The following is a 27,253-nucleotide window of genomic DNA, read 5'->3' as shown; positions in this document are numbered from 1 at the left end:
CAAGCTGGTGTTGTGTGATTTTTAACTTAAGACTATGGCAGTCTCGGTCTATGTTTGGAAACTTAAAATCCCCTACCATAACCACCCTATTATTCTTACAGATAACTGAGATCTCCTTACAAAATTTGTTTCTCAATTTCCCTCTGACTGACTGATTAATCCCAATAAGGTGATCATCTCTTTCTTATTTCTCAGTTCAACCCAAATAACTTTCCTGGATGTATTTCCAGGAATATTCTCCCTCAGTACAGCTATCCCTTATCAAAAACTCCTCTCCCCCTCCTCTCTTGCCTCCCTTTCTGTCCTTCCTGTAGCATTTGTATCCTGGAACATTAAGGTGCCAGTCCTGTCCCTAACTTTTTGACTTGCTTCTTTTATCAACTGTACCAGTCTCAGATTGATTTCTTTCCTCACTATCTCCCTGGGTCTCATCCCTCCCTCCCAATCTTATTGGTTTAAATCCTCCTGAGCAGCTCTAGCAAATCTCCCTGCCAGTATATTAGTCCCCTTCCACTTTGGGTGCAATCTGTCCCTCTTGTACAGGTCACTTCTCCTCTAGAGCAGATTCCAATGATGTATTTCCACTGAAATCATTCTCCAAACGTTAGCTCATGGATTGTAGATAATGTTGTGACTTTGCATCGAATGTTGTTTTATCAGAGAATCACTACAGTGTGGAAACAGGCCATTTGGCCCAACAGGTCTATGCCAACCCCCCTCCAAAGGGAATCCCACCAAGACCCATTCCCTGCCCTATTACGCTACATTCCCCCTGCCTAATGCACCAAACCTACACACCCACGAACACTGTGGGCACTTTAGCATGGGCGATTCACCTTTGATAGGGGAAGGATGTGACTGTAATGGAGAGTGTGCAGAGGAGATTCCTGGGGTGGCCTGATTGGAGTATGACAGAGAGTGTTGGAATACTCCCCAGTTGCTTGGGTAGGTGCAATTCTAACTGAAAATGTTGGGCAGTATCAAGGACAGGGCAGCCCGCTCGATCATCCACCACTTTTCACCAGAGGCGTCGTGACCTCCGGCCGTTACCATCCAATAAAGGTTCATGGTCTGGAAATATGAACTCTGTTTCTTCACATGGACACGGTCGGGGCTGTTTGGGGTTTCTCCAGCGTCCCCGGCCTGTGTGTTAGTCACTGGACAGGGAGCGCTGACGGAGGTCAAAGACGGAGACAGAGCGCGCGCGCTCACTCACCCAGCCAGCCAGTCGGGTCAAACATCCGGGGACCCGGCGCGCTGACGTCAGGGGCCTGCGAACGGCCGCGTGCTGACGTCAGGGGCCTGCGAACGGCCGCGTGCTGACGTCACGGACGACGCGCGTGAGCGTGCTGACGTCAGGGGCCGGCCGGCGGGTCCTGGACGAGGCTTTTCGAGAGACCGGGCCCGGTCCCAGGAGCAGGAGGAGGAGGAGAGGGAGAGGGAGAGGGAGAGATTGGCGAGAAAATGAAGATCTGGACCTCAGAGCATGTGTTCAAGTAGGTGACCGCCTCGCGGGCCCTGGCCCTGGCGCTGAGTTGGGAGAAAGTGTGTGGTTCTGGAAGAGGCGGGTGCTGCGTGGGCGGCTGTGCTTTTCCAGCCCCCGGGGGAGCAGCGCCCCGCTGTTATCCTCATGTGGGTGGTCAAGGTGACTGCACCTTACCCCCCCCCCGCCAGTCCGAACAGCTAGTTGATAGTTTCACTGATCTGACCTGTCACTGTGTTTCTGAGAGAGGCCCTGACTGACCCTCAGGGTAGGTGCCTGAAGGTAAGCTGTTCTCCTTTCTGTCAGAGGTGACAGGGGGGAACAAATGTGAGTGTTATGGAAGATCAGCATTTACTGTCCAAGTCTATAATTGCCCTTGAGAAACTGGGGAACTGTCATCTTGAAACATTAGCTGTATATCCGCCCAAAGTGCTGTTAGGGAGCAAGTTTCAGGGTTCTAACCCAGTGACACAGAAGGAACAACAATACGTTTGGAGGGAAACTTATTGGTGGTAGTGGTCCTACTTTTCTGCTGCCCTTGACCTCTTTGGTGGTAGAGGTCACAAGTTAGGAAGGTGCTTTTGAAGAAGCTTTAGTGATCTGAGGCAATTATCTTGTAGATAGTGTACACTGCTGCCACTATGCCTCTGTGGTTAACAGCAAAAGTGATGGGTGGATCGCTGATCAAGCAGGCTGCTAGATACTGTCGAACATTTTGAGTTAGAACTGCACTTATCCAGGCAACTGGGGAGTATTCCAACACTGGGCAAAGGTGAGGACTGCAGATGCTGGATACCAGAGTTTAGATCAGAGTGGTGCTGGAAAAGCACAGCAGGTCAGGCAGCATCCAAGGAGCAGGAAAATCAATGTTTCGGGCCTTCAATGTCAATTTTCCTGCTCCTCAGATGCAGTATTCCAACACTCTTCAGTTGTGCCTTGTCGATGGTAGATAGGGTTTTGGGAGTTGGTTAAACTTAGCCAAGGATTGTTGCTGGTAGACACTGTTACTTTTCATGGTGATACTAGCCACAGATAATTTGCTAATGTTCTCATTTGGCCCACACACGTTGTTTGCATTCAGGAAATCCTGTGCATGTGAATCATACTCCAGCAAGACTCCATACCAGTGGAGGAGAATTTGACAGGTCAAATACATTTTTAAAAATAAAATAATTTTCAGTTTGAAGCAGGCTTAACACCTCACTTGATAATTCAGAACCTAAGTGTTTTGACTGTAATTTACAGTCAGCACAAAGTTCTTCATGCATCTCCACAAAGGTTAGTGTTCTATATTGTGGCAACATATCCAGTTACTTTGTGTACAAATTGCAGAGTTTGGAGTCTAATTTACTCGCTCCAAGTGGTCTGTGTAGCAGTTTGTGTATTGACTATACACACCAGTGGATCTGATACTGTTATAATGAGAGTTGTAGATACTGTCATTCTGTAAAAATAATTTTAACTGCCCTGCACTTTTAAGTCTGCAAAGCACCTTTGTGTAAATGTCTTCAATTTGGCTTTAGGTTAATTGCCATATGTGAGGTTTGCACCTGACCACATTCTTATAAATTTCTAGTTTTTACAATGCAAGAATAAAAGGCTTTCTAAATATTTTTATTTCGTTAACATTTCCCTTCAACTCATCATCTTTAAAATAGACTATAACCTTGAATTTAATACTTGGGTCATCTAAGATCCCCAGCATGTTGATAATGGCGAATTCAATAATGGCTCGGCCACATTTGAAGTACAATGTGCATTTTTAGAGTCATAGTCATAGAGATGTACAGCATGGAAACAGACCCTTCTGGCAAACCCGTCCATGCCAACCAGATATCCCAACCCAATCTCACCTGCCAGCACCTGGCCCATATCCCTCCAAAACCTTCCTATTCATATGCCCATCCAAATGCCTTTTTAAATGTTGTAATTGTACCAGTCTCCACCACTTCCTCTGGCAGCACATTCCATACACGTACCACCCTCTGTGTGAAAAAGTTGCCCCTTAGGCCTCTTTTATATCTTTCCCCTCTCACCCTAAACCTATGCCCTCTAGTTCTGGACTCCCCGACCCCAGGGAAAAGACTTTGTCTGTATTCACAAATGAAGGCCTCCTTTCAGATACCCATGATTAGGAAGGATAGGAAAAAAAATTCCTATTAGTACACTGCCATATCCTTGCTGGGAGCCCTGACCAGCAATGTCACGTTAAATATGATAAGATCTTTGTGTTGGTGGTTGCACTGTATTATCAAACAACAGTGGGCCAGTGGCCTGCAATTCATGGTCAGCCGTGAAGCAACAGAGCTCACCACTGACCTCAAGGAGCGTTCCTCACAAAAACCTGACAATTTTGTGGCGTGGATTTCCGCTTTCCTGAATTTAGTTTAATGCAAAGTGAAATACTTCTCTAGGGCTCCAGCAGAAGTGATATCATCAAACGAGTTAAGAATGTAGCATATTGAAATATTCTCTCAGCAAACCTGGAAGTAAAATACATTGGGACACACGTGAGAACTGTAGAACCAGGTTTACCCTTAACACTTTGAAAAATGTGAATCTTATTTGTCATTTTACATTTTGCAAGTATACTGTTTTTCAGTATAGTAATTATGCACAGTTAAGAATTTAATTTCACCACAATGCTGTAACTTTTTGAATTGCTTTACAGTGAGACTATTAATGTATAAAGTGAAGTTCTCTTCAGTTCAGTGAGTTACAATTGATTACAGTCTGGGAGACTTTAATTCTGCAGCTTAAAAGGAATGTAAAATTGCTGACTGCTTATAGTTCCCATGCTAATCTATCCAAATTCCAGACATAATTTAATGATGGTGAACTTTGACAATTTCGTTGTCATTATCACCTGCCAGATCTGACTGCGGTTTGATCAACTTCTGTTAAAAATAAATAACTTTTATAATTCATGTGTGGTAATGCTTATTGAAAATAGATTAATAGAGTTGTTGTGGTTCTGTTCGCTGAGCTGAACACCAACTAGCCACAAAACATGAATTCGACTGGGACAACACTACTATTATAGGACGAGCCAAACAGAGAACAGCCAGGGAATTTCTAGAGGCATGGCACTCATCCACAGATTCAATCAATAAGCACATCGACCTGGACCCAATATACCGACCACTGCAACGCACAGCTGGAACTGAACCGGAAGCGGCAGATTCAAACCACTATAAATGCCGGAGGAAACATCACAGAAGCACTTCACAGGAGGCTCCCAAGCACGGAGGATGTCACCTAGACAGGGGACGAAACGTCTGCAACACAAATTCCCAGCTCGGTGAACAGAACCACAACAACAAGCACCCGAGCTACAAATCTTCTCACAGACTTTGAGATTAATAAAGTATTAAGAAATCAGATCAATTAAATGTCAACAAAGAGTTTTGTGTATCTAATCTGATTCAACGCTCCTGTTTAATTCCATACATTTCTTAATTTTTTTTGTATAATGCCTAATTCCCTTTGAGATCATTTGTGAATTCTGCTTCAGTAATTCTCTTTACAGAGTGCTTCCTTCTCTAATCATTTTGTATATGTATTTGAAAAGTTACATACCTTCACTGGAATTTGGGATGAGCAACAAGTACTGGCTGAACTTTAATGAAATTGGAATTCTAACCTGGAAAACTAACATTTCTCTCTCTCAGATTTTCCCTGACCTCTCTGAGTTTTTCCATCATTTTCTGTCTTTATTTCTAACCTTCCGTGGTAATGAATTTGAGTTGCACTGGAACAATCTCTCTGACCATTGGAAATGATCCACAGTTCATGTTATCACTATTCAAAAGTTGAGATCATTCTTTAAATTTCACAACTTGAGTGAAAACAGCCTTGAGTTATCTAGATTATTCTTTTGGCATCTTTTTATTGCTTATAAAGTGTCCCTGTGACATTTGCTACAAAGTCTAGGCGATACTACAAGTACTTAACTATGACCTAAAGATTCATCATTAGTGTTTTATTCTACATCTTTAAAGTATAAAACCAAGGATTCTGCTTTTATGTGGGTTGTCTACCTCTGGTGATTTTAATGCTTGTGTATTTGCACACTAAGCTTCCTCGAAATTATTTTGAATCTTTACAATCAAAATATTCTTCATTGATTGAAAACAATTTTGAATTATTATTGGATGAATTTCCATCTTTAAAAACATGAACTACATTCATGACCTGAAAACTCATCATGATTTGGAGATGCCGGTGTTGGACTTGGGTGTACAAAGTTAAAAATCAGACAACACCAGGTTATAGTCCAGCAGCTTTTTTTTTGGAAGCACTAGCTTTCGGAGCATACAACCACCTGATGAAGGAGCAGCGCTCTGAAAGCTAGTGCTTCCAATTAAACCTGTTGGACTAAAACCTGATGTTGTGTGATTTTTAACTAAAAACTCATCCTGCTGATTCATCTGTGTCCTTCTGATTTCTTTCACGATTATTGTTAGGTTGCAATTCCTAACTCCAGGTCAATTATATAAGGAGTTAATAAGAGCAGCTCCACTTCAACCACCACATCCAAGTGTCCTCTGTTTCTTTATCCTTCAAGAAACAGTTCTGTACGTTTTTTTTTAAAAATCTATGGGAACCAATTTTACTGCATTCTCCTGTGTATCTTCTGGGGTTTTCTTTAGTACTACAGAGGATTCTAGAATCTTGGTCAGGCTCAGTTTGACGAAGGGCTTATGCCCAAAATGTTGATTCTCCTGCTGCTTGGATGCTCCTGACCTGCTGTGCTTTTCCAGCAGCTCACTCTTGACTCAGGCTCAGTTTGCTTTTAAGAAATCCAGGTTGACGGGTCCTAGTTGATCGGTTTGTAATTTTATATCAGACTGTACACTTCAACATCTTAGAGTCATAATGTCATAGAGATGTGCAGCACGGAAACAGACCAACCCATCCATGCCAACCAGATATCCCAACCTAATCTCGTCCCACTTGCCAGCACCTGACCTATATCCCTCCAAACCCTTCCTATTCATATACCCATCCAGATGCCTTTTAAATTTTGCAATTGTACTAGTCTCCACTACTTCCTGTGGCAACTCATTCCACACACACACACCACCCTCTACCTGAAAAAGTTGCTCCATAGGTTCCTTTTATATCTTTCCCCTCTCACCTTGAACCTATGCCCTCTAGCCCTGCACTCAGCCCACCCCAGGGAAAAGACCTTATCTATTTACCCTATCCATATTTCTCATGATTTTATAACCTCTATAAGGTCACCCCTCAGCCCCCGATGCTCCAGGGAAAACAGCCCCAGCCTATTCAATCTCTCCCTATAGCTCATCCTCCAACCCTGGCAACATCCTTGTAAATCTTTTCTGAACCCTTTCAAATTTCACAACATCCTTCCAATAGGAAGGAGACCAGAATTGCATGCAATATTCCAAAAATAGCCTAACCAACACCCCCCTCCCACTTATCTCTCCACCCTGGAGGCTCCCGGTCTTCATTCCTGATGAAGGGCTTTTGCCCGAAACGTCTATTTCCCTGCTCCTTGGCTGCTGCCTGACCTGCTGTGCTTTTCCAGCACCACTCTAATCTAGACTCTGATTTCCAGCATCTGCAGTCCTCATTTTTGCCTAACCAACATTCTGTACAGCCACAACATGACCTCCCAACTCCTGTACTCAATACTCTGACCAATAAAGGAGAGCATACCAAACTATCCTACCTACCTGTGACTCTACTTTCGAGGAGCTATGAACCTGCACTCCAAAGTGTCTTCGTTCAGCAACACTCCCTAGGACCTTACCATTAAGTGTATACATCCTACTGAGATTTACTTTCCCAAAATGCAACACCTCTCATTTATCTGAGTTAAATCCATCTGCCACTCCTCGGCCCATTGACCCATTTCATCAAGACCCCATTGTAATCCACTGTCTACCTTTCTTTATAAGATATATCCTCCAGACCAGGCAGCATCCTTGAAGTTATGCTCTGGGATTTTGTTTGGCCTGAACTTCCCCCAGTATGCTAGGATACGGTCCTAAATCTTTTTTTTCCAATTTATCTTGGAGTCATTTGTTGATTCTGCCATCTAGAGTCATAGAGTCGTACAGTACAGAAATAGACCCTTTGGTCCAATTCGAATTTATTGAAAATTATCAATGTTAACCTCTTAATAATTGGTAGTTCAGAATTTTCCTAAATTACTTGTTCAATGTTTCTGTCATTTCTTCATTTTTAAAATTTAATTTCATTCACCCTCTTCTATCTTTTTAAATATTTGCTAATATACATAGAAAAAGCTTTATGTCATTTCTTCATTCTGCTTTTTGAGATATCCTCTTAGCATTTTCATAGTTCCTTAAATTTCTGACAGCTTTTGTTGTCTATCCTTATAAGTTCTCATGTTTTAAATTGTAAATTCAGGACACACACTTGTATAAGTAAGGTACAAGCTTATTTTAAGAATGGTAATTAATTAGTGTTGATCAGGTCTACAGTTTCTTATTGGGTGAGAGAATTCAAAGCTTCCTGCCTTCTTAGTCTCGGGAAATGCAATGCTTTAGATTCCAGAAACAGTGTTGAAATTGGCATACTGGACAGTGGAATCGGTTTTAACTTCTGAACATAGACATTTGAAAACACAAACATTATAAGTTTTAAAATATGATTCATTTAGGAATTAAAGAGCAGAGGATAATGTCTTCAAATGAGAGACTAATTCTTGAACAGGCAAGTTCACAACAGAATTGGAGTTTTTAATTATCAGAATTATCCTACTTCGTTGCTGTCAAAGGCAAAATTCACCGATACACTTCTGCAGTCTGTAATTTTTCTTCTCCAGTGTTTTGTTGCTGAATCTTTGTCCTTCTTTCTTCAGCCACCCTTGGGAAACAGTTTTCAAAGCTGCCATGCAGAAGTATCCCAATCCCATGAACCCATGTGTTGTAGGAGTGGATGTATTAGATCGACGTATTGATGACCAAGGCAAGTTACATAGTCAGAGGCTGCTCAGTACGGAATGGGGTCTACCATCTGTTGTTAAATCAGTAAGTATTGTTCTTTGTTATGAACTATTAACCATCACTTTTAGGTAATAAGAAGCAGAATCTGTCATCAAATCTTTCCAGGTATTCTGTCAATCTTGCCAGTTTTTATTTTTTCCAAAACACCAGATCCTTCCAATGTTGTTAAGACCTCTAACCCTATCTTCTTTTAGCCCTGCAAAGACAATGTCAATCTGTAGTTGAAAGGGTAAAAGGCTTGTTCCCCAGCTTATATCAGTACTGCCCTTTAACTTTGCATGATCAACCTGGCAGTTATTATTCTTTTGACTTTGCTTCTGCTCACCAAAGCACTCTATAAATGCTGTCATGTTATCCCAGTTTGAAAAGCATTTTAAACCTTTTGCTTCACCATGCCATTTCCTTTTCCTATCACTGATCCTTCTGTTTTTGTTCCTTACTTTTAATTCTCTTAAATACTGAGCTATCTGTCTCTTGATAGAAGTGAATGGTTGCAGAATAGAAGGAGGTAATTTGTCCCATTGTGTCTGTGCTGGCTTTCTGCAAGAACAACTCAGCTGCTCCTCATCTGCCTCCCTGTCATCTTGCCATAGAGTCTCTCTTTTCTTTTAAGCAGCATATCTAATTCCCTTGTGAATGAACTGGCGTGGTCAAGGTCAGAGAATGCACCTTCACATGAAGCTTCTTATCCCCCAGACTCTTCCTCCGCTCAATGCACCATAACTATTGCTGCGCCAGCAGCAGTCCCTAGTAACCAGGGCGTGTGCCAAATATCCCACCTTATCCTCACACTCATTGCATTGACACGAGGGGTGCCATCCAAACGTACATTTTATTAGCCTGAAAGTAATTCTGGGGAGTGGGATAGCAGTGTTCTGTTGTACCACAGTGTTTATCTAACAAGTCAGAGTCATTTGTTCATGGTATTGTGAATTATGTGTTAGTATGTTTGGTGACATGTCTAACTACTGCTACTCCAAATATAGTAGACCCTGACCCATGATAGTGCAATGGCAATGTCCCAATGAAGAACTCCGGGACAAGTTTAAGAACATGTCCCAAACTGTTATCATTCACCAGGATCAATCTACAGGGTCACTACAAGCCATATTTTACAGTTGTCATTGTGACATTAATCAATCTGGGCCAGTTTCCCACTACCCAGAAGTTGATGTATGGGAATCTGATGACTCCATAATAGGCTGCGAACAGCCCCTTTAGTCAGGAAGAGAATGATATTGCAACTTCATATCAGCAGCTTGGGAGGGTCTGCAGTCAAAGGGGAGGGAGATCAGAGTCAGTACACTAGCTGTGGGGTGAAACAATAACTGATAGGAATGCTCAGCACTTTATTTGGAATGGCCAAGAATTAAAAAAATAAATATTTCAAAATTAATTCAATCCTCTAACTGGATTTCCAGTTTTAACAGCGAGCTTGCAACCTGAGAAACGTTTGAGCTGTCTCATCAATCTTCAGTCCAGTTGACTTCTCAAAATCATGTGGTCATAGTTTGTATTAATTTGTGGTCCAGTAATGACTGGGAAATTTATAAAGCAAGGTTATTGATGTGCATTTATCTATTTAAGTCTGAAGTCAGTTATCTATATACTTTCTAAGTCACCTGTAGCCAAGGAGCCTTTGCACCTACATGTATTAATAGCTTCTTGCTGACAAACCAAACTTTCCTTTTTGGCTTTCATGTTCCTAGAGGTTCCAGAAGACCTGTTCTGAGTCCTGTTAGAAGTACTTTGCACGTATGCTGCACCTTGTCATTTTCCTAATTACACATAATTGTGTTCATTAAAATTTTGCATAGGAAATCTATTTACTTATATAGGTAAGCTGTTACCTTGGTGTATAAATTCTGAGTTACTGTGCCAGGTTTTGTTGGTATGCATAGTTTTCAACATGTAACTGATCTGATAGATGTATGCACTTGGAGACGAAAACCTAGAGTGTGTTCTGTTCTGTTTTCATTGTTTTGAACTGCGTTTGGTTCACTGATCTAGTCTGACTTGTAAAGTTTGGCTAAATGATATTCTCGCCTACGTCCGTGCATGTGTACGTGTATTCTGCTGAGTTAATTGAATCTATTGTGTATAATAGTGGGGTAAGGGAAGATGAAATTATAGAAGAAGTTAATCCTAGTAGGTGGAGTTTTGTGATTTAGGTTTATAGTTTTGCTATTTATTTTATCCAGTGAGTCTATGAATTGCATAATACATTTGCTTCATCAATTCATACTGACAGAGCAAGTAAAGTTCAGTCATAGTCACAATGATCTTGTATTCTGTCATGAAATGTATGTTAAAGGTTACACTGGTTGCGTATAACTTCAGTTGTGTAATTCTGTATCAGGCTTCCTACTATTGCACAATAGTTCAATACATCAAAAAGGTCAAGGTCACCTTTCTGTTCCTTCACTGTGACTCCTGCTGGGTTGATCAGCAAGTTACTACTAAGCATCGTTCAGAAAATAGAGAACGGGATGTGCACTTGAGAAAAGGTCAGGAAGTGCACACTGGCTGCATTTGATAATTCCTGTTTACATGTGATACCTTACCTGATGACTTCCAATGGATTACTTCCCAAACTAGATCCAGGAGCCAAGATTCCAATGCATCACTTTAGTCTAAGTATAGGAATTTAATCCATGGGAGGAGTTTTTGTTTTAAATTGGATGATGTCAGTTTACTGCTGAGTCACATTCAAGTGCTTTCCATATAAAACTTATGTTTCTGCTAAATAAAACTCTCGTATGAGATGAAATCCCTTGTTCTTTTAATTAAATTGAAATAATTGATTCAATTGCATCTTCCCTGACCAATGCCCCCTCTGACCAACTGTCACTTTTCCACAGAATATAAATAGAGCCCTGAGTATAAAAGCAAAGAAGTGATGCTGCACCTCCCACAAATCATTGGTAGTACCACATTTAAAGTATTGTAGTCAGCTCTGAGCATCTTATTTAAGGAAGGATGTTAAAACCCTGGAGAAAGTTCTAAGGAGATTTACTGGAATGATACCAGAATGAGACATTTTGGATAGAAAGAAAGATTTGAGAAATTGGGCTTGTTCTACTTGGAGCAGAGTAGGGACAGAGAAAGAACAGAGAAAATTGTAAAAGGGTGTGGGTGTGGCATTGTTAGTCAAGGGCAGTATTACAGTTGCAAAAAGGACGTTTGAGGACTCATCAACTGAGGTTGAGATTAGAAACAGGAAAAGAGAAGTCACCCTGTTGGGAGTTTTCTGTAGGCCTCGAATAATTCCAAAGATGTCGAGGAAACGATAGCAAAGATGACTCTTGATAGGAGCAAATGTGACAGGATGGTTGTTATGGGGGTCTTTAACTTCCCAAATATTGACTGGAAATACTGTAGTTCAAGTACTTTAGATGGGACAGTTTTTGTCCAATGTGCGCAGAAGGGTTTCCTGACACACAGTATGTAGGCAGGCCAACAAGGAGTGAGGCCACATTAGATTTGGTACTGTGTAATGAACCCGGCCAGGTGTTAGATTTGGAGGTAGGTGTGCACTTTAATGATAGTGACCACAATTCAGTTATGTTTACTTTAGCGATTGAAAGGGATAGGTATACACCGCAGGGCAAGAGTTATAGCTGGGGGGAGAGGCAATTACGATGCAATTAGGCAAGATTTAGGATGCATAAGATGGGGAAGTCAACTGCAGGGGGTGGGCACAATTGAAATGTGGAGCTTATTCAACGAACAGTTACTGCAGATCCTTGATAAGTATGTACCTGTCAGGCAGGGAGGAAGTGGTCGAGTGAGGGAGCCATGGTTTACTAAAGAAGTTGAATCTCTTGTCAAGAGGAAGAAGGAGGCTTAAGTTAGGATGAGATGTGAAGGCTCAGTTAGGGCACATGAGAGTTAGCCAGGAAAGACCAAAAGAGAGAGTAAAGAAGAGCCAGGAGGAGACATGAGAAGTCATTGGCAGATAGGATCAAGGAAAACCCTAAGGCTTTCTGTAGGTATATCAGGAATAAAAGAATGACTAGAGTAAGATTGGGGCCAATCAAGCATAGTAATGGAAATATGTGCATGGAGTCAGAGGAGATAGGGTGGTCGAGGAGAATACTGAGATTACATGCTACTAAACTAGATGGAATCGAGGTTCACAAGGAGGAAATGTTAGCAGTTCTGGAAAGTGTGATGATAAGGACACAATTAAAAAAGAGTATTTACTAAATTGGCAAATCTGGGCTGGATGGGAATAATCCTAGAATTCTCTAGGAAGCCAGGGAGGAGATTGCAGTGCTTTTGGCCTTGATTTTTATGTCATCATTGTCTACAGGAATAGTGCCAGAAGACTGGAGGATAGCAAATGTTGTTCCTTTGTTCAAGTAGAGACAACCCGGTAATTATAAACCAGTGAGCCTTACTTCAGTTGTGTGTAAAGTGTTGGAAAGAGCTACAAGAGATAGGTTTTATAATCATCTAGTAAGGAATAAGTTTATTAGGGATAGTCAGCATGGTTTTGTGAAGGATAGGTCGTGCCTCACAAACCTTATTGGGTTCTTTGAGAAGGTGACCAAACAGGTGGATGAGGGTAAAGCGATAGATCTGGTGTATATGGATTTCAGTAAGGCATCTGATAAGGTTCCCCACTCTAGGCTATTGCACAAAATACGGAGGCATGGGATTGAGTGTGATTTAGCGGTTTGGATCAGAAATTGGCTAGCTGAAAAGACAGAGTGGTGGTTCATGGCAAATATTCATCCTGGAGTTCAGTTACTTGTGTCTACTGCAAGGATCTGTTTTTGGTCCACTACCGTTTGTCATTTTTATAGATGACCTGGACGAGGGTGTAGAAGGATGGGTCAGTAAATTTGAGGATGACACTAAAGTCAGTGGAGTTGTGGATAGTGCTGAAGGATGTTGTCGGTCCATGTACATAGATCCTTGAAAGTTGCCACCCATGTTGATAGGGTTGTTAAGAAGGCATACAGTGTGTTAGCTTTTATTGGTAGAGGGATTGGAGTTTCGGAACCATGAGGTCATGCTGCAGCTGCATAAAACTCTGTTGCAGCTGCACTTGGAGTATTGCGTACAGTTCTGATCACCTCATTATAGGAAGGATGTGGAAACTTTGGAAAGTGTTCAGAGGAGGTTTATAGGATGTTGCCTGGTCTGGAGGCAAGTTCTTACAAGGAAAGGCTGAGGGACTTGAGGCTGTTTTTGTTAGAGAGAAGGTGGTTGAGAGATGACTTAATTGAAATATATAAGATAATCAGAGGGTTAGATAGGTTGGACAGTGAGAGCCTTTTTCCTCAGATGGCGATGGTTAGCATGAGGGGACGTAGCTTTAAATTCAGGGGTGATAGATATAGGACAGATGTCAGAGGTAGTTATTTTACTCAGAGTAGTAGGTGGATGGAACATACTGCCTGCAACAATAGTAGTCTCACAAACTTTAAGGGCATTTAATTGTCATTGGATAGGCATATGGACGAGAATGGAACAGTATAGGTTAGATGGGCACAACATCGAGGGCTGAAGGGCCTGTACTGCGCTCTAATGTTCTATTCTGAGAAGATTAAGAGGTGATTTTAGTGCGGTGTTCAGAATTAGAACAATTTTAACATGGTATATAAAGATATTCTGTTTCCACTAGTTGGTGTGTCATTAACTAGGGGTCACAATTTCAAGATTGTCAGCAAGAGAGCTAGGAGTGAGATGAGACTGCCTGGGATACTGTTGGAGGTGGATTAAATGTGAAGTTTCAAAAGAGAGCTGAGTATATATTTGAAAGTGATGACTTTAGAGGGCTGCAGAGGTATGGCAGGAGAATGGCACCAGCTGGGTGGCTCCTTCGCCAGTGCAGGTACAGTCTTCTATAATGTAAAATTCTATTATTCTATTTGGCACTGCTTGTCTGTAAGAGAGATCAAGGTCTATTTGCAACAGCTTGGTAAATAAATCATTTGTGCAAGATGTAGCTAGAGTGTTTTCACAATCGAGGATGATTGGGAGTCTAAAGTCCTAAAATCCAAATTATCTACAACTTCCCTTTTTTTGTGTGTAGCGTGTCCTAATATCACTTGTCCATTATTTAGAGCCATTATAGCCCAAGAGAGGGCCATTCAGCCATCCATTCCATCACTAGAAAAACCCAGTCAGTTATATTTGTCTACTCTCACAACTTTACTTCCCTCAAATGCTGATGAACAAGGCAGTTCCTGGTGTTAATTGAAGTGGATCAATGCTGTGGTTCTGTTCCCCGAGCTGGAAGTTTTTGTTGCAAACGTTTCGTCCCCTGTCTAGGTGAGATCCTCAGTGCTTGGGAGCCTCCTGTGAAGCGCTTCTGTGGTGTTTCCTCTGGCATTTATAGTGGCCTGTCCCTGCCGCTTCCGGTTGTCAGTTTCAGCTGTCCGCTGTAGTGGCCGGTATATTGGGTCCAGGTCGATGTGTTTGTTGATGGAGTTTGTGGATGAGTGCCATGCTTCTAGGAATTCCCTGGCTGTTCTTTGTTTCGCTTGCCCTATAATGGTAGGGAACAGCCAGGGAATTCCTAGAGGCATGGCACTCATCCACAAACTCCATCAACAAACACATAGACCTGGACCCAATATACCGGCCACTACAGCGGACAGCTGAAACTGACAACCGGAAGCGGCAGGGACAGGCCACTATAAATGCCAGAGGAAACACCACAGAAGCGCTTCACAGGAGGCTCCCAAGCACTGAGGATCTCACCTAGACAGGGGACGAAACGTTTGCAACAAAGACTTCCAGCTCGGCGAACAGAACCACAGCAACGAGCACCCGAGCTACAAATCTTCTCACAAACTTTGAACAACCAGTGGATCAATGTAATTGAGGCCTTTATGTTTAACTGTTGGGGAAAAAAAGGAGTAATTTGATAATTGAACAAATTTCTCTAACCACCATCATCCACCACTTCTATTCTGGCTTCCCACTCCAAACATTCTGCTGACGTGTCCAAGCAAGATGGAAAACATGCCTCGGGTATTTCTGTATCATGAGGGAGCTACAGCCAGACAACTAATTGAACGATCTGCTACAGAGAGACATTTATAAAAGTGACCAGGAGGCCTTGAACCAGGGAATCACTCAGTGACAGAGTAAAATGACGATGCATCCTGTGGGCTGTGAATGGCCACTACAACTAGTCAGTAAAGTACTTAGCAAAAAATGCCAATGTTAAAAACAACAACCAACAGCATGTAGCAAATTCATGTGCTGCACATGACAAAGCCTGCCTCGAGGATTGCCCTACTAGCCCTCCGCAAACCTGCATCATATGAAAACGCACCATCTGAAATGGCTGTTTCTTCCATGTCCACTATCTTTCATAGGTGGAAGGATGTTGAAAGAAAGAACCTTTTCAAAGTAAATAATTGTCCACAGATGTAGCTTTGGGAATCTGGAGAATCTCACTTAAAAACCATGTGGTTGGGGAGCAGTCATGTGGCTAGTTTCGTCATAACATAAAATGTCACATTTTGTCAAATGCTAAATTATTGCTTAAAGGAAACATTGATCTTTCTTTCAATTTTTCAGCTCATTGGTGCATCAAGGACACGGACATATGTACAGGAACACTCCGTTGTGGACCCTGTGAAACGGACTATGGAGTTAAAATCTGCGAATGTTAGTCAAGTAACATGACTAGAAATTATGCATGATTTTCCCTTGTCTAATATATGTGGGGGTTTAGTTGGAGTTTTAATATGTGATCGGAAAAACTCTATGTTGTACAAACTCCAGATTTAGCTAATAATCAGTCTCACCTTCTGAAGTGATGATACCCTGTTTTATATAATGGGCTGTATTTGATGTCCAAGATGCTGTGCTTCTGGATCTGCAGTTCCTTCTGCAGGTTTAACAGAAAACATTCCCAATGACCTGAGGGCCAGGGAAAAATCACACACTAAAAATGGTCTTGTGGCAACCAGCTTGTACCAGTGACTAGCAGGCATAAACTAATTGGTATCTTGGTAGGTACACTGTGGATCAGACTTTATTACTGTAGGATATTTTTGCTATGACAATATTTCAACTATTTTGTCTTCACTAAACGTTATTTACTACTTTTGCTTATTATTCTCAGGTGTATCTCATTTATGGTACAACAGGAAGCTTATTGCAGTCACCTTTGGATAGTTTACTCTCAAACAGTGCTGTCACTTTGCTCCACATTGAGTAGCATTCCTGCCACTGCCCCAGTCCATGTGTGAGGCAGCTATTTGACTTAAGGGCACCAGGATCTGAACCCAACTCATTCTGGTCAACTGCACATTTTCCACAGTGTCTTTGCTTTGTGAATGGGTGCTTGAGCTGGCACTTTCACTCCCCACCAGCCCTTTTTCTAATCTAGGGAGTCTGCAGTCAATTTTGATAGCATTACTTCAGCTTGGCACAGATTGGACATCAAATCTACAACCCTCTAATGCTCTACAGACTTTAAGCATCCAACTTTAAAGATGTAACTTTAAAAATTTGCCAAATTAGTAAATACTCTTTTTCCATTGCGTCCTTTTCATCTAAAGTGTTCTTATGGAATGTGAATTGTTATGGATAACTCTGAGCTGAATTCCTAGCAAAATTCTTAAAAATCAAATGCTGAGGCTATTTTTGAATCTTGACCAATATATCCCTACACATAATGGATATAATGGTCAAGCTGTTTCATTCTGGTTAATAGCTTTGATTGTGCTGTAGTATTGGAGATTATGAAAACCTGTACTTTTTCCAAGATGAAAGTAATCTCCTTCAGTTCAGTTTGCCAAAGATGTAATTTACTCCATATTCTGCAATACCTAACTGCTGTATACCTAATAGTAAAAACAAAGGTTGACAAGACCATAAAAATATAAACAAGACACCTCACACATGATCAACAATGCCCTCCAGCGCATCTCCATCTCCTCTACTTCCCATACCTCTGCCCTTAAGCCCCATCCCTCCAACCACAACAAGGATAGAACCCCCCCCCACCTTCCACCCACTAATATCAAATACAACACATTATTCTCCGCCATTTCCTCCACCTGCAATCAGACCCCACCACCAGAGATATGTTTCCCCCCCCCCCCAACCCTATTTGCATTCTGCAGAGATCATTCACTCTGTAACTCCCTCATTAGATCCACGTCCCCAACCAACTCACCCTGCACACCCGGCACCTTCCCTTGCCGCCACAAGAGGTATAAAACCTGTGCTGTACACCTCATCTACTGCATCTGTTACTCTCGGTATGGTCTCCTCTACATTTGGCAGACAGAATGCCAACTCGCAGAGCATTTCAGGGATCATCCCTGAGACACATGGACCCAACAATCCCACCGCCCTGTAGCCGAACACTTCAACTCTCCCTCCCACTCTGCCAAGGACATGCAAGTCCTGGGCTGCCTCCACCGCCAAATCCAAGCCACCCAAAGCCTAGAGGAAGAACTTCCGCCTCATCTTTCACCATGGGATCCTTCAACCACATGGCATCAATGTCGACTTCACTAGTTTCCTCATCTCCTCTCCTCCCACCTCATCCCTGATCCAACCCTCCAACCTGGCACCGCCCTCTTGACCTGTCCCACTTGTCCATCTTCCTTCCCACCTATCCGCTCCACCTTCCCCACCAATCTATCACAATTACTGCCCCACCTACATCCACAGTTTTCAACTTCCTTCCCTCCCACATTCCTGATGAAGGGCTTATGTCCGAAACGTGGACTCTCCTGCTCCTCGGATGCTGCCTGACCTGCTGTGTTTTCCCAGCACCACACTTTTTGACACTGGAATAATCTTGCAGAGTAACAGAAGTGAAAAGCCGGACTGACAAGGGGCCAAATTCCACATGTATTCTGACTACATTTAACTCTATCTCTCTTTCTGAAAACAAAGAAAAATGCTGGAAATCACAGCAGCCTGACCCGCTGTGATCTCCAGCATTGATTATTTTCAGTACAGATTCCAGCATCAGCAGCAATTTGCTCCTCTATCTCTCCATCAATCCACTCAGCCCCTCTACTGCTTTTGTGTCCTCAGATTTCTTGTATAACACTCGGCCTTAGGGAACTTTAATTTTCTCCTTTCACATGTTCGGTAACCTGTTGGTATCAAAAGGTGATGTGTCTGATGTAAGCTTTATTCCTTTGCTACTCATCCTGTCCCTCACCTGCCCATGGTTTCAGGTTAAACCTTTCCTGCATTTTTGATCCTGAGCTGAGCTTCTAACCTCCCGTTTGCCTACTTCCACCGCCTCAGTCCATCTCCTGCTGAAATCCTCATCCAGGTCTTCTTTTAAACTCCAAATCCAGTTATTCTAATGAAAACAAAATACAGTGGATGCAGAAAACCTGAGCTCTAAACAGAGGGCTGAAGAAATTCAGTAGGTCTGGTATCATCTGTGGAGCGAGAAACAGTTAACATTTCAAATCCAAGTTCTGAAGTAGCATAATTGGACTGAAAACATTAAGTCTGTTTCTCTCTCTAAGACCTGCTAAGTTTCTCCAGCACCTTATGTTGCTATTTCTGATTATTCCTGTGCTTCCTTCATAAACTTGCTAGTCCAAAACTCTGCTGTCCAGAATCCAGCCCCCACATCAGCATGAACACCCATGTACTTAACTGACCTACATTGCCATCCAGTATCTCAATGCCTCAAATTTTACATTCTTAGTCATGTTTAAATCCCTCTGTGACCTTGCTGCTGTGATTCTGGTGTTTTGTGAACCCCAAAATCCCCTCTTTTTGCCACCAGTGGAAACCGTGAACTCAGGTGTCTTTGCCTGCAGCTCTAGATTTCCATCCCTCAAACCCTCTGGCTTTCTTTCCACCTTTAATCCCTGAAAAACTCCTCTTTATCCAAGCTTTGAAACAGCTCAGGTAATCACCTTTGATAAGAATTGATTAATGACTATATATGCTTCTCTGGATTTGCCTCAGGTTTTGTTTTTAACATGAACACATTCTATTCAATGGATCTTGCAGTTCAGAACAATATGTGTAATTAGTCACACTCCCTGTTCTTTTCCTATAACTGCAATGTTTTTCCATCTCATGTATTCATCCAGTTACCTTTGAAATTCTTTCCATCACCCTTTCAGGTAGTGCATTCCTGATCAGAAAAAGAACTAGAGAGAAGTTATCTTAAAACTGTCTTCTGGTAGCTGACCCTCCTGCAAGTCGTAACAATTATTACAGGAGTAAAAGATTCCCTTACTGGAAGAAGTTCAATAAACCAGTTGGGCTATGAAATCAAAGTAACTTTCATGGGCAGTATTTCTGGTGCCAGCTCAGATTTTATTCTCAAATTTATTGTGACACACCTTCCTGTCTGGATCATTGGCTGGATGAATATTGAGGTGACTGATGCTGGTCCTTTCCATTAGTCTAAAATTCAAGGTACCTCACATGTTGTGACAGTGCACGAGTGAAAATTTCTTCTTTGCTTTCCAGAATCATACAATAGAACTGCATCAAAAAGAATCAAAGTAACACGATTCTTCCCTCTGGCTGCATGTTTGTACTTAAGAAATAGAGACCTTGTTCAATCTCTCAAACTAGTTAAATTAAAAACAAGTTAAAAGGTACCTGCAGTGTAATAGAATTAAAATTTAGTGAAGTTATGCCACGTTTCTGCAGGATCTTGGGTGGATCACTATCTATAATTTCAGTTTCCATTTTACGAAAAGAATGCAGAGGCACTGCAGAAGCTGCACTACAGATGTACAATGATATTAGGACTGAGATGTTATACCTCAGCAAAGGACTTCCCTCCAGGAAAAAGTGAGTTTCATTTGACCTGATAGAAGGTCTTTATGACGATGGAAGGAATCGATAGGGTAGATGTAAGGAAAATGTTTCTACTACTGAGTGAGTTCAAAACTGGTAGGAGTATATGAGGGGTCACTAATGAATCCAAGAGGACTACTTTATCCAGAGAGCTGTGCAAAGTAGAATTCATGATTATATGAAGTAGTTGAAGCAAATAGCATTAATACATGAAAGGGAGTCTAAATAAATACATGGATGGGAAAAGGACCAGAAGAACATAATGGTATAGTTAAATGAAGAAAATAAGAGGGAGACTCATACAGCGCATAAGTCATGGGCCTGCCATATCAAGTAGTCTGTTGTGAAGTTAGTGTAATTCAGCATTATCTCCATAGCAGAATGTAGTAGTGTGATAATGTGAAGATCAATGTAGTGTAACACTGTGCTACAGAACAGCAAACCCTGCTGTACCAATGATGAGTTTCCATTCACTGAAACACCCAGCGTGTGGTCTCTCCCAAGACTGGGAGTACAGTTTCACCTTATGATTTATACCAAGCTGACATGACTTCACAGCCCTCAAATCAGACCATATTCTAGGTTTGATGTGAAACCAGGCACCATCATCCACTTTGGCATTTTATTGGTGGGCATGTTATCTGTCATTAATGGTGTATAACTCTGAGTATCTTAATTGTAGAGCTCTGTTCTGAATAATATCTAAAGTCTTGTCTCTTCATTATGGTATGTTTCAGATAACATTAACAAATCTAGTATCAGTGGATGAACGATTGGAGTATAAACCTCACCCGCAGGATCCGGAAAAGTAGGTATAAGTGTTGTTGAAGTGCAGTGACTCTACACAAAACACTCTGTATCTACAGTAGCAATGTCACGAGTCTATATGGCTACTCCACTTTGGAAATATTTCGATTTCTTCTTGGTCTTGTTGCATAGGTAACTTCCATGTTTTCTTTTTGGGTGACTAAGAGCAGTCCACTGTCTGCTTTGAAGACGACAAGTGGAGAATTAGAAACTTTCTAAGAGCATAAATTTCTCATGTCAACCACTCGCATTCCAGCTGCCAGTCTGGTGCCAATCCTTTTCTGTCAATTTCAATGAGGCTAGTGACAAGCTCCAGGCAATGCATTAGTTTGTAAGATGCATCCATTCCTTGGTTTGTGTGTTACTATGTCTCCCTGATGTCTCATCTTTTCTACATTCAATGTAAAGATGTTTCCCAATGTCTAATCCACAGATCTTGTTGACTTACCTTCAGTGGAAAGGCAAATTGCTTTCTGCAGCAATTGCTTATAGTAGAATCGAGTAGAAAATGAACTTGGAAATTATATATTAATAATTTTGCTGCTCCTCTTCTCGTAGGATTTCCTGTATAATTCTGTTTTGTTGTTTCAGAACTATCCTTACCCAAGAAGCTATTATCAGTGTGAAAGGGGTCAGTCTCAGCAGCTATATGGAAGGAATAATGGCAAACACGATCTCTGCTAATGCAAATAAAGTGAGTACAGTGATTGGGAGAAGAGAATTGTATGTTATACAACAGAAAAGAGAATTTTTAAAAATTACTTGTATTGTATTTCTGAGATGTTGCAGCTGTACAGGACATTGGTTAGGCCACTTTTGGAATATTGTGTGCAATTCTGGCCTCCCTCCTATAGGATGTTGTGAAACTTGAAAGGGTTCAGAAAAGATTTACAGAGATGTTGCTGGGGTTAGAGAGTTTGAGCTAGAGGGAGAGGCTGAATAGGATGGGGCTGTTTTCTCTGGAACATCAGAGGATAAGGGGTGACCTTATAGGGGTTTATAAAATCATGAGGGGCATGGTTAGGGTAAATAGACGTGGCCTTTTCCCTGGGTTGGGGGGAGTCCAGAACTAGAGGGCATACGGTTTAGGGTGAAATGGGAAAGATTTAAAAGGGACCTAAGGGGCATCTTTTTCACGTAAAGGGTGGTGTGTGCATGGAATGAGATGCCAGAGGAAGTGGTGGAGGCTGGTACAATTAAAAGGCATCTGGATGGATAAATGAATAGGAAGGGGTTAGAGGGATATGGGCCAAGTGTTGGCAAATGTGTCTAGATTAGGTTAGGATATCTGTTCGGCATGGATGAGTTCAACTGAAGGGTCTATTTCCTTGCTGTACATCTCTATGACTCTCTACTTTGCTATGTGACTTCTGTAAACTAAGCAGTCCTGCATTTTGCAATGTATTTTAGTTGTGAATTCTGAAATGATCAGAATTATGCAATGCTTTATACTTTTATTTGTAATTTTTATGAATTATGAGTGCATGTTTTTATTTTTGACATTACAATTTGTATCTGCCACAGTGATGATTTTTCAACAACCCAATTACTGATTTATCTGTGTGCTTGTCCTGACTTCTCATGCACCCTCCCAACCATTTCCTCCTACGCTTTTAAATATCCTTCTATGCTGCTAGTCTCTTTTCTATCTCTTTTCCTATCTAAGAGATTAGCCCTGACTTAGTTGAGCATTGTAGGCATACTGACTCTCTTCTTGTGAACCAGATACATTTCCATTTTCTGCCTTGTCAGCATCAATGGCAATTGCAGCACCAGTAATGCTTGCCCTGAAAGTTACTGACAGGAATTAGAAATAGTTGTGAGGCTACTTTTGGCTTGTATGGTTTGACTAATGGGCTGAATTGCTTTCAACAGACTCCAAACAGTGTTACTGTCTTGGTTTATAATTGTTCTTTCCTGGCTATGCACCTTAAATATATTTATTGAATGACTTGCTCTGTTTTTGCCACTGCTCAACGTCTGTTTTTCTGTGCAGGGACGAGAAGCAATGGAGTGGGTAATCCGCAGGTTAAATGCTGAAATTGAAGAGTTGGCTGCATCTGCAAGAGGAAGTATCAAAATGCCAATGGCTGCGACATCAGTAGAGTAATGGAGAGTTGTTGAGAAATATGTTGCTGGCCTCTGAGCTACTCAGCCAATTCCTTCCCACTGTGCATTTCATTTCCCTAGTTCACCAGGGCTTCAGGTTGAAGCAGCATAAACCTACTTGATTCTTGCTCTGTTTCAGTGGCACACCATGTACAGCTGTCGACTGATTGTGGTTGTGCACCTGCTATGCAGTGCAGAGGCTTTCCTGAAGGGGTGTTTGGTTTGTTTTGATGAATATATTAGAATAGATGCACAGAGGGAAGTATTGGCTTCAATATTTATTACTAGGTATATTATAATGTTGACAGAATTGAAAGATGGCAAAGTTGGTGATGGAGGAGCTTGTGATCTCCAGTTTGGCAGCCCATGTACTTGCAGAGTTTAAAAATGAAAGTATTTGTGCTGTTTACTTGAGTTGATCATAAAGCAGTACCCTCCCTGGTGGATCACTAAACAAAGATCCTGTCTGTTAACTGCTCTGAGAACTTGAGAAAAGTCGTTGCTTTAACCTCCTGTGACAAACAGCAAATATTGCAGCATGCATAATTTAAATTTCAGTATTAAAATTAGGAAGTTAAACTTGTAGAACTATTATCCAGTTCTCAGTCATGTACAGCAATATTCTTAAATAAATGGGCCTTTATCATTGTGAGAGATAATATTGTACAGAATTTAAGGAGCTAAAACATTTAGATTTGAAGTCTTCAGGTTAATAACAAGTCTGCAGCAGAAAACCAATTGTATAGCCATCATCCTTAAAAAAATGTTGAAATTGTGCATTTTGTATGAATGTTCCTGTGAATTTCTGGGTAACCAAATTTTGGTAATCTATTTGTTTCATTAACATTTACAATTTAACCCAGTGTGAATTGTCCAACAAAGTTGCCAAGGATATTCTATGTTGTGTCAACATTCCGAAAGCACTGAAGCATAACTGAAAGTTTTCTGAATGTTGTGGAACTTAGATCAGGTGCTTTTTTAAAAGAGCAGCCATAAGATTGTTCTGCCTTAATTATTTTTAATCGTCACAGGACTGTCCTCTGATCTAACAGTAAATTAGCACAAGAAAATGCAGTTCGCCTCACCTCAGTTTATTAATTTCTGGAGTTATCAAATTTTCACTGAAGCTTTGTGATCATCCTTGCATATCATGGCTACCTTAGTAACTAGACATGGGGCTCTGTCTTCTGACCCTAAGACCCAGTGTTGGTTTTGGCTACTGATCTTATACCCAGGATGCTACTGTAGCCACTTGTTGACCATAGGGAATCAATACTTTAGTAGCTCCACACTAACGTCTCACGGTTAAACATAGCATTACCAAATGAGAATTCTTGTGCTGTGTTTTCTGTAGAGAAGAATCTTTGTTGTGGTAAGAGACACTTGACAAATTCTGGAGCTAGGCTCGCCCTCTGTGGTCTCTTTTATTCTTAAGTTGCTTTAAAGGTTTTCAAAGCACTTAAGAGTGTACAGAATTTGAATTTCATTGTATTTTGCAGGGTTCTAGTTCCAAAGGTTTCCAGTTCTGAATGTAAAGTGTTTACTGTAACTTGCAGAGTTGTTGATTGAAGTGTCAGTTTGCCATCAACCCTGCCTCAGGATCAGAAGGCAGCTGATACAAGCCACACTAAAACATTGACAATACAATAGTGACACAGCACATAGTAATGCTATTCTTCATATGAAACTTTATCAAGTTAAGCGATCATAAAAGACCCCGAGTCAGTATTTGACAAAAGGGGATTTCCTACTGCTTTGGCTAACATTCCTCCTTCAGTGCCATCAAAGGTGTATTAACTGATCACTTTTTACTAGTTGTGGGACCTCGCTGTGTTTGAAATACTGTATGTTACTCTATACAAGTCACTCAATGGTATTTAGTTAAAGATGAGCTTAAGAAGTGAGTGCTTCATTAATTTATTAGACTTTGACCGTAACTTTCGCTACAGTTTGGAATTGAGAATCATATTTGAGCTGGCATACTTGAAAGCTGCTTATCTCCGAGCTCTCTTTCTGTACCACTTTTTTTGTTTTTATTGGGAGAGTTGAGAGCTTTTGTCTCCTGAAGTGATGCTGCTGAGCTATTCCCTGTTATGGGCACTGATTTTACAGACTACCAGCTATGTGCAGCAGGGTTTTGGTTTGCTCTCAGGGAAGGTTTTGTGCTCTGCCTTCATTATACTGAGAGGGAGGGCAAATGCAGAGCTTGTGTCTCCTGTGCAGAAGTTTGCTTCAGTGGCAAGTACCAATTACCAATGCCTTCATTCACCTGTGCCTTCTGACCCAGGACACAATGAAAATCTGATGCAGAGACTTGTGGGTACTCCTGATCTTCACTATTTTCCATAAAGCATCACATACAACATTTCTTGTAATAAAAAAACTCCTCTTTGTTCCAAACATCACATTTTAATTTAAGCAATCCTGTTAGCAATACTTAATATGCGTATCTCTCAGTTCACCTTGGAGTTTTGCCATTGTCGAACATACAGATAATTTGTGCCACTTAAACGTGAATAGGAATGAAATTTTAATAAATTGGGTTTCTCCATTAATATATTGGAAAATGTCACTGCATATAATGAGTTTGCTGTTAAGGCTTAGTTTGTATAACTGTACAACAAGGAGTTGAGCTTGAAGTAGATAAATACATAGGGGAAGGTATACTTAATGTTTCAGGTCGATTAACTTTTCATCAGAACAACTTCTGACAAAGGTCAAGAGACTGATGTATTAATGCTACCTTCCTCTTACCACCTAAGCTGAGTGTTTGCAGCATATTTTATACAGGACTTCAGATATTCAGCTTCTGTGGTTTTGTGTTGTATGGTCAGTAGCTCCATGTCGAAGAGTTCACACGAGTACAGTTTTTTTGTGGGATAGTTTTTTTGATTCTCTGGGAATACAAAGTTTGATGCCCTTCTGGAGAAGTAGGTGATATGGGTGGTTCATCCCCATAAACTTTATATGGGGTTTAGTCTGGTTTACTGCCTGATATCTACAAGCTCAAAAGACCGCTCTTTTAAAAGTGGAGTCCAAAAGGAAGCAGGTTTGATTAGGCAGCGTAATCCATACTGTTTTGAGAGTTTAAAGGGACAGTTCTACATAGAATTCTGTTATATGTTAATTGGACTCGGAGGGCTGTTCTGTGTTCCACCTTTACACCTACTTTTATGATACAATGGATGATCCTTCCTGGACCAAACTGTATCTACTTTTATTTCTTTTGCTACATAAAATGTCCCAAGGTATGGAAGGTTTTACAGCTACAGAAATACAAACATTTTTTATATGCTGCTAGTAACATTTATTATTTAATGTTTTGCTAGATGAAGGTTTTGTTTAACTTAATGTGACCAACAAGAAGAATGAAACATTGCATTAGGCTAATTCAATTCAAACACAACAGTGTTACATTTTTTAAAATGACTTTCCTGTGTAAGATCTCTGCTACTTTGCAGTTCCATAACATTTTTGTATGGAATAGTATTTATTTTAATAGCACTGAATTGTACTTCAAGCTCCAGCCAAGTTGTTAACATTTTTAACAACAGACAATAAAATTTAGTGTTTTTAAAGTAGTCTATTGTCAGTGTATTCTTTTGGATTTAAGATTTGTCTGCACCCCCGCAACTATTAAGTCAGAGGACAGATAGCTGACTTTGGATATCCATTACAACACGGACAGCGAAGTGCTCAAAATGAGACTCTATTTAACTGAATCAAAGATTGATGACCCCATGCAAGAGCTAAAAACAAACATGCAAGAAGTGAGCTTGGTGGGGGTCAGGAATTGGGGAAGTTGCTGATTAGAAATGATTTTCCTTTGTTGTGTTGCTACAGAAGACTGCAAAAGGATTTGGACAGGTTAGGGGAGTAGAATCAGAGAATCCCTACAGTTTGGAAACAGGCCCTTGGGCCCAGCAAGTCCACACTGACCCTCTGAAGAGTATCCCACCCAGACCCATTTCCCCTATATTTAACCTTGATTAATGCACCTGACCTACACATCCCTGAACACTACGGGCAATTTAGCATGGCCAGTTCACCTGGTCTGCACATCTTTGGATTACAG

At 41.1% G+C, this 27,253-nt stretch overlaps 1 protein-coding gene across 1 annotated transcript; it reads left to right on the top strand.

Annotated features, from left to right (window-relative positions):
- The first annotated feature begins 1,336 nt into the window (after positions 1-1,336).
- Positions 1,337-26,759, top strand: prelid3b (PRELI domain containing 3). Its single transcript, XM_043676990.2, has 6 exons — positions 1,337-1,496; positions 8,340-8,508; positions 16,030-16,119; positions 21,000-21,070; positions 21,661-21,763; positions 23,066-26,759. Exons 1-6 carry the CDS (start codon positions 1,465-1,467, stop codon positions 23,177-23,179), a joined length of 579 nt encoding a protein of 192 aa, XP_043532925.1. The 5' UTR covers positions 1,337-1,464; the 3' UTR covers positions 23,180-26,759.
- The last annotated feature ends 494 nt before the right edge of the window (positions 26,760-27,253 follow it).

Source organism: Chiloscyllium plagiosum, unplaced genomic scaffold, assembly GCF_037043375.1.
Source record: "Chiloscyllium plagiosum isolate Xiang-an unplaced genomic scaffold, Cpla_swu_hap1 HiC_scaffold_15, whole genome shotgun sequence".
Lineage (NCBI taxonomy): Eukaryota > Metazoa > Chordata > Chondrichthyes > Orectolobiformes > Hemiscylliidae > Chiloscyllium > Chiloscyllium plagiosum.
Note: the sequence above shows the minus strand (reverse complement) of the source record. Positions and strands in the feature narration are given on the sequence as shown.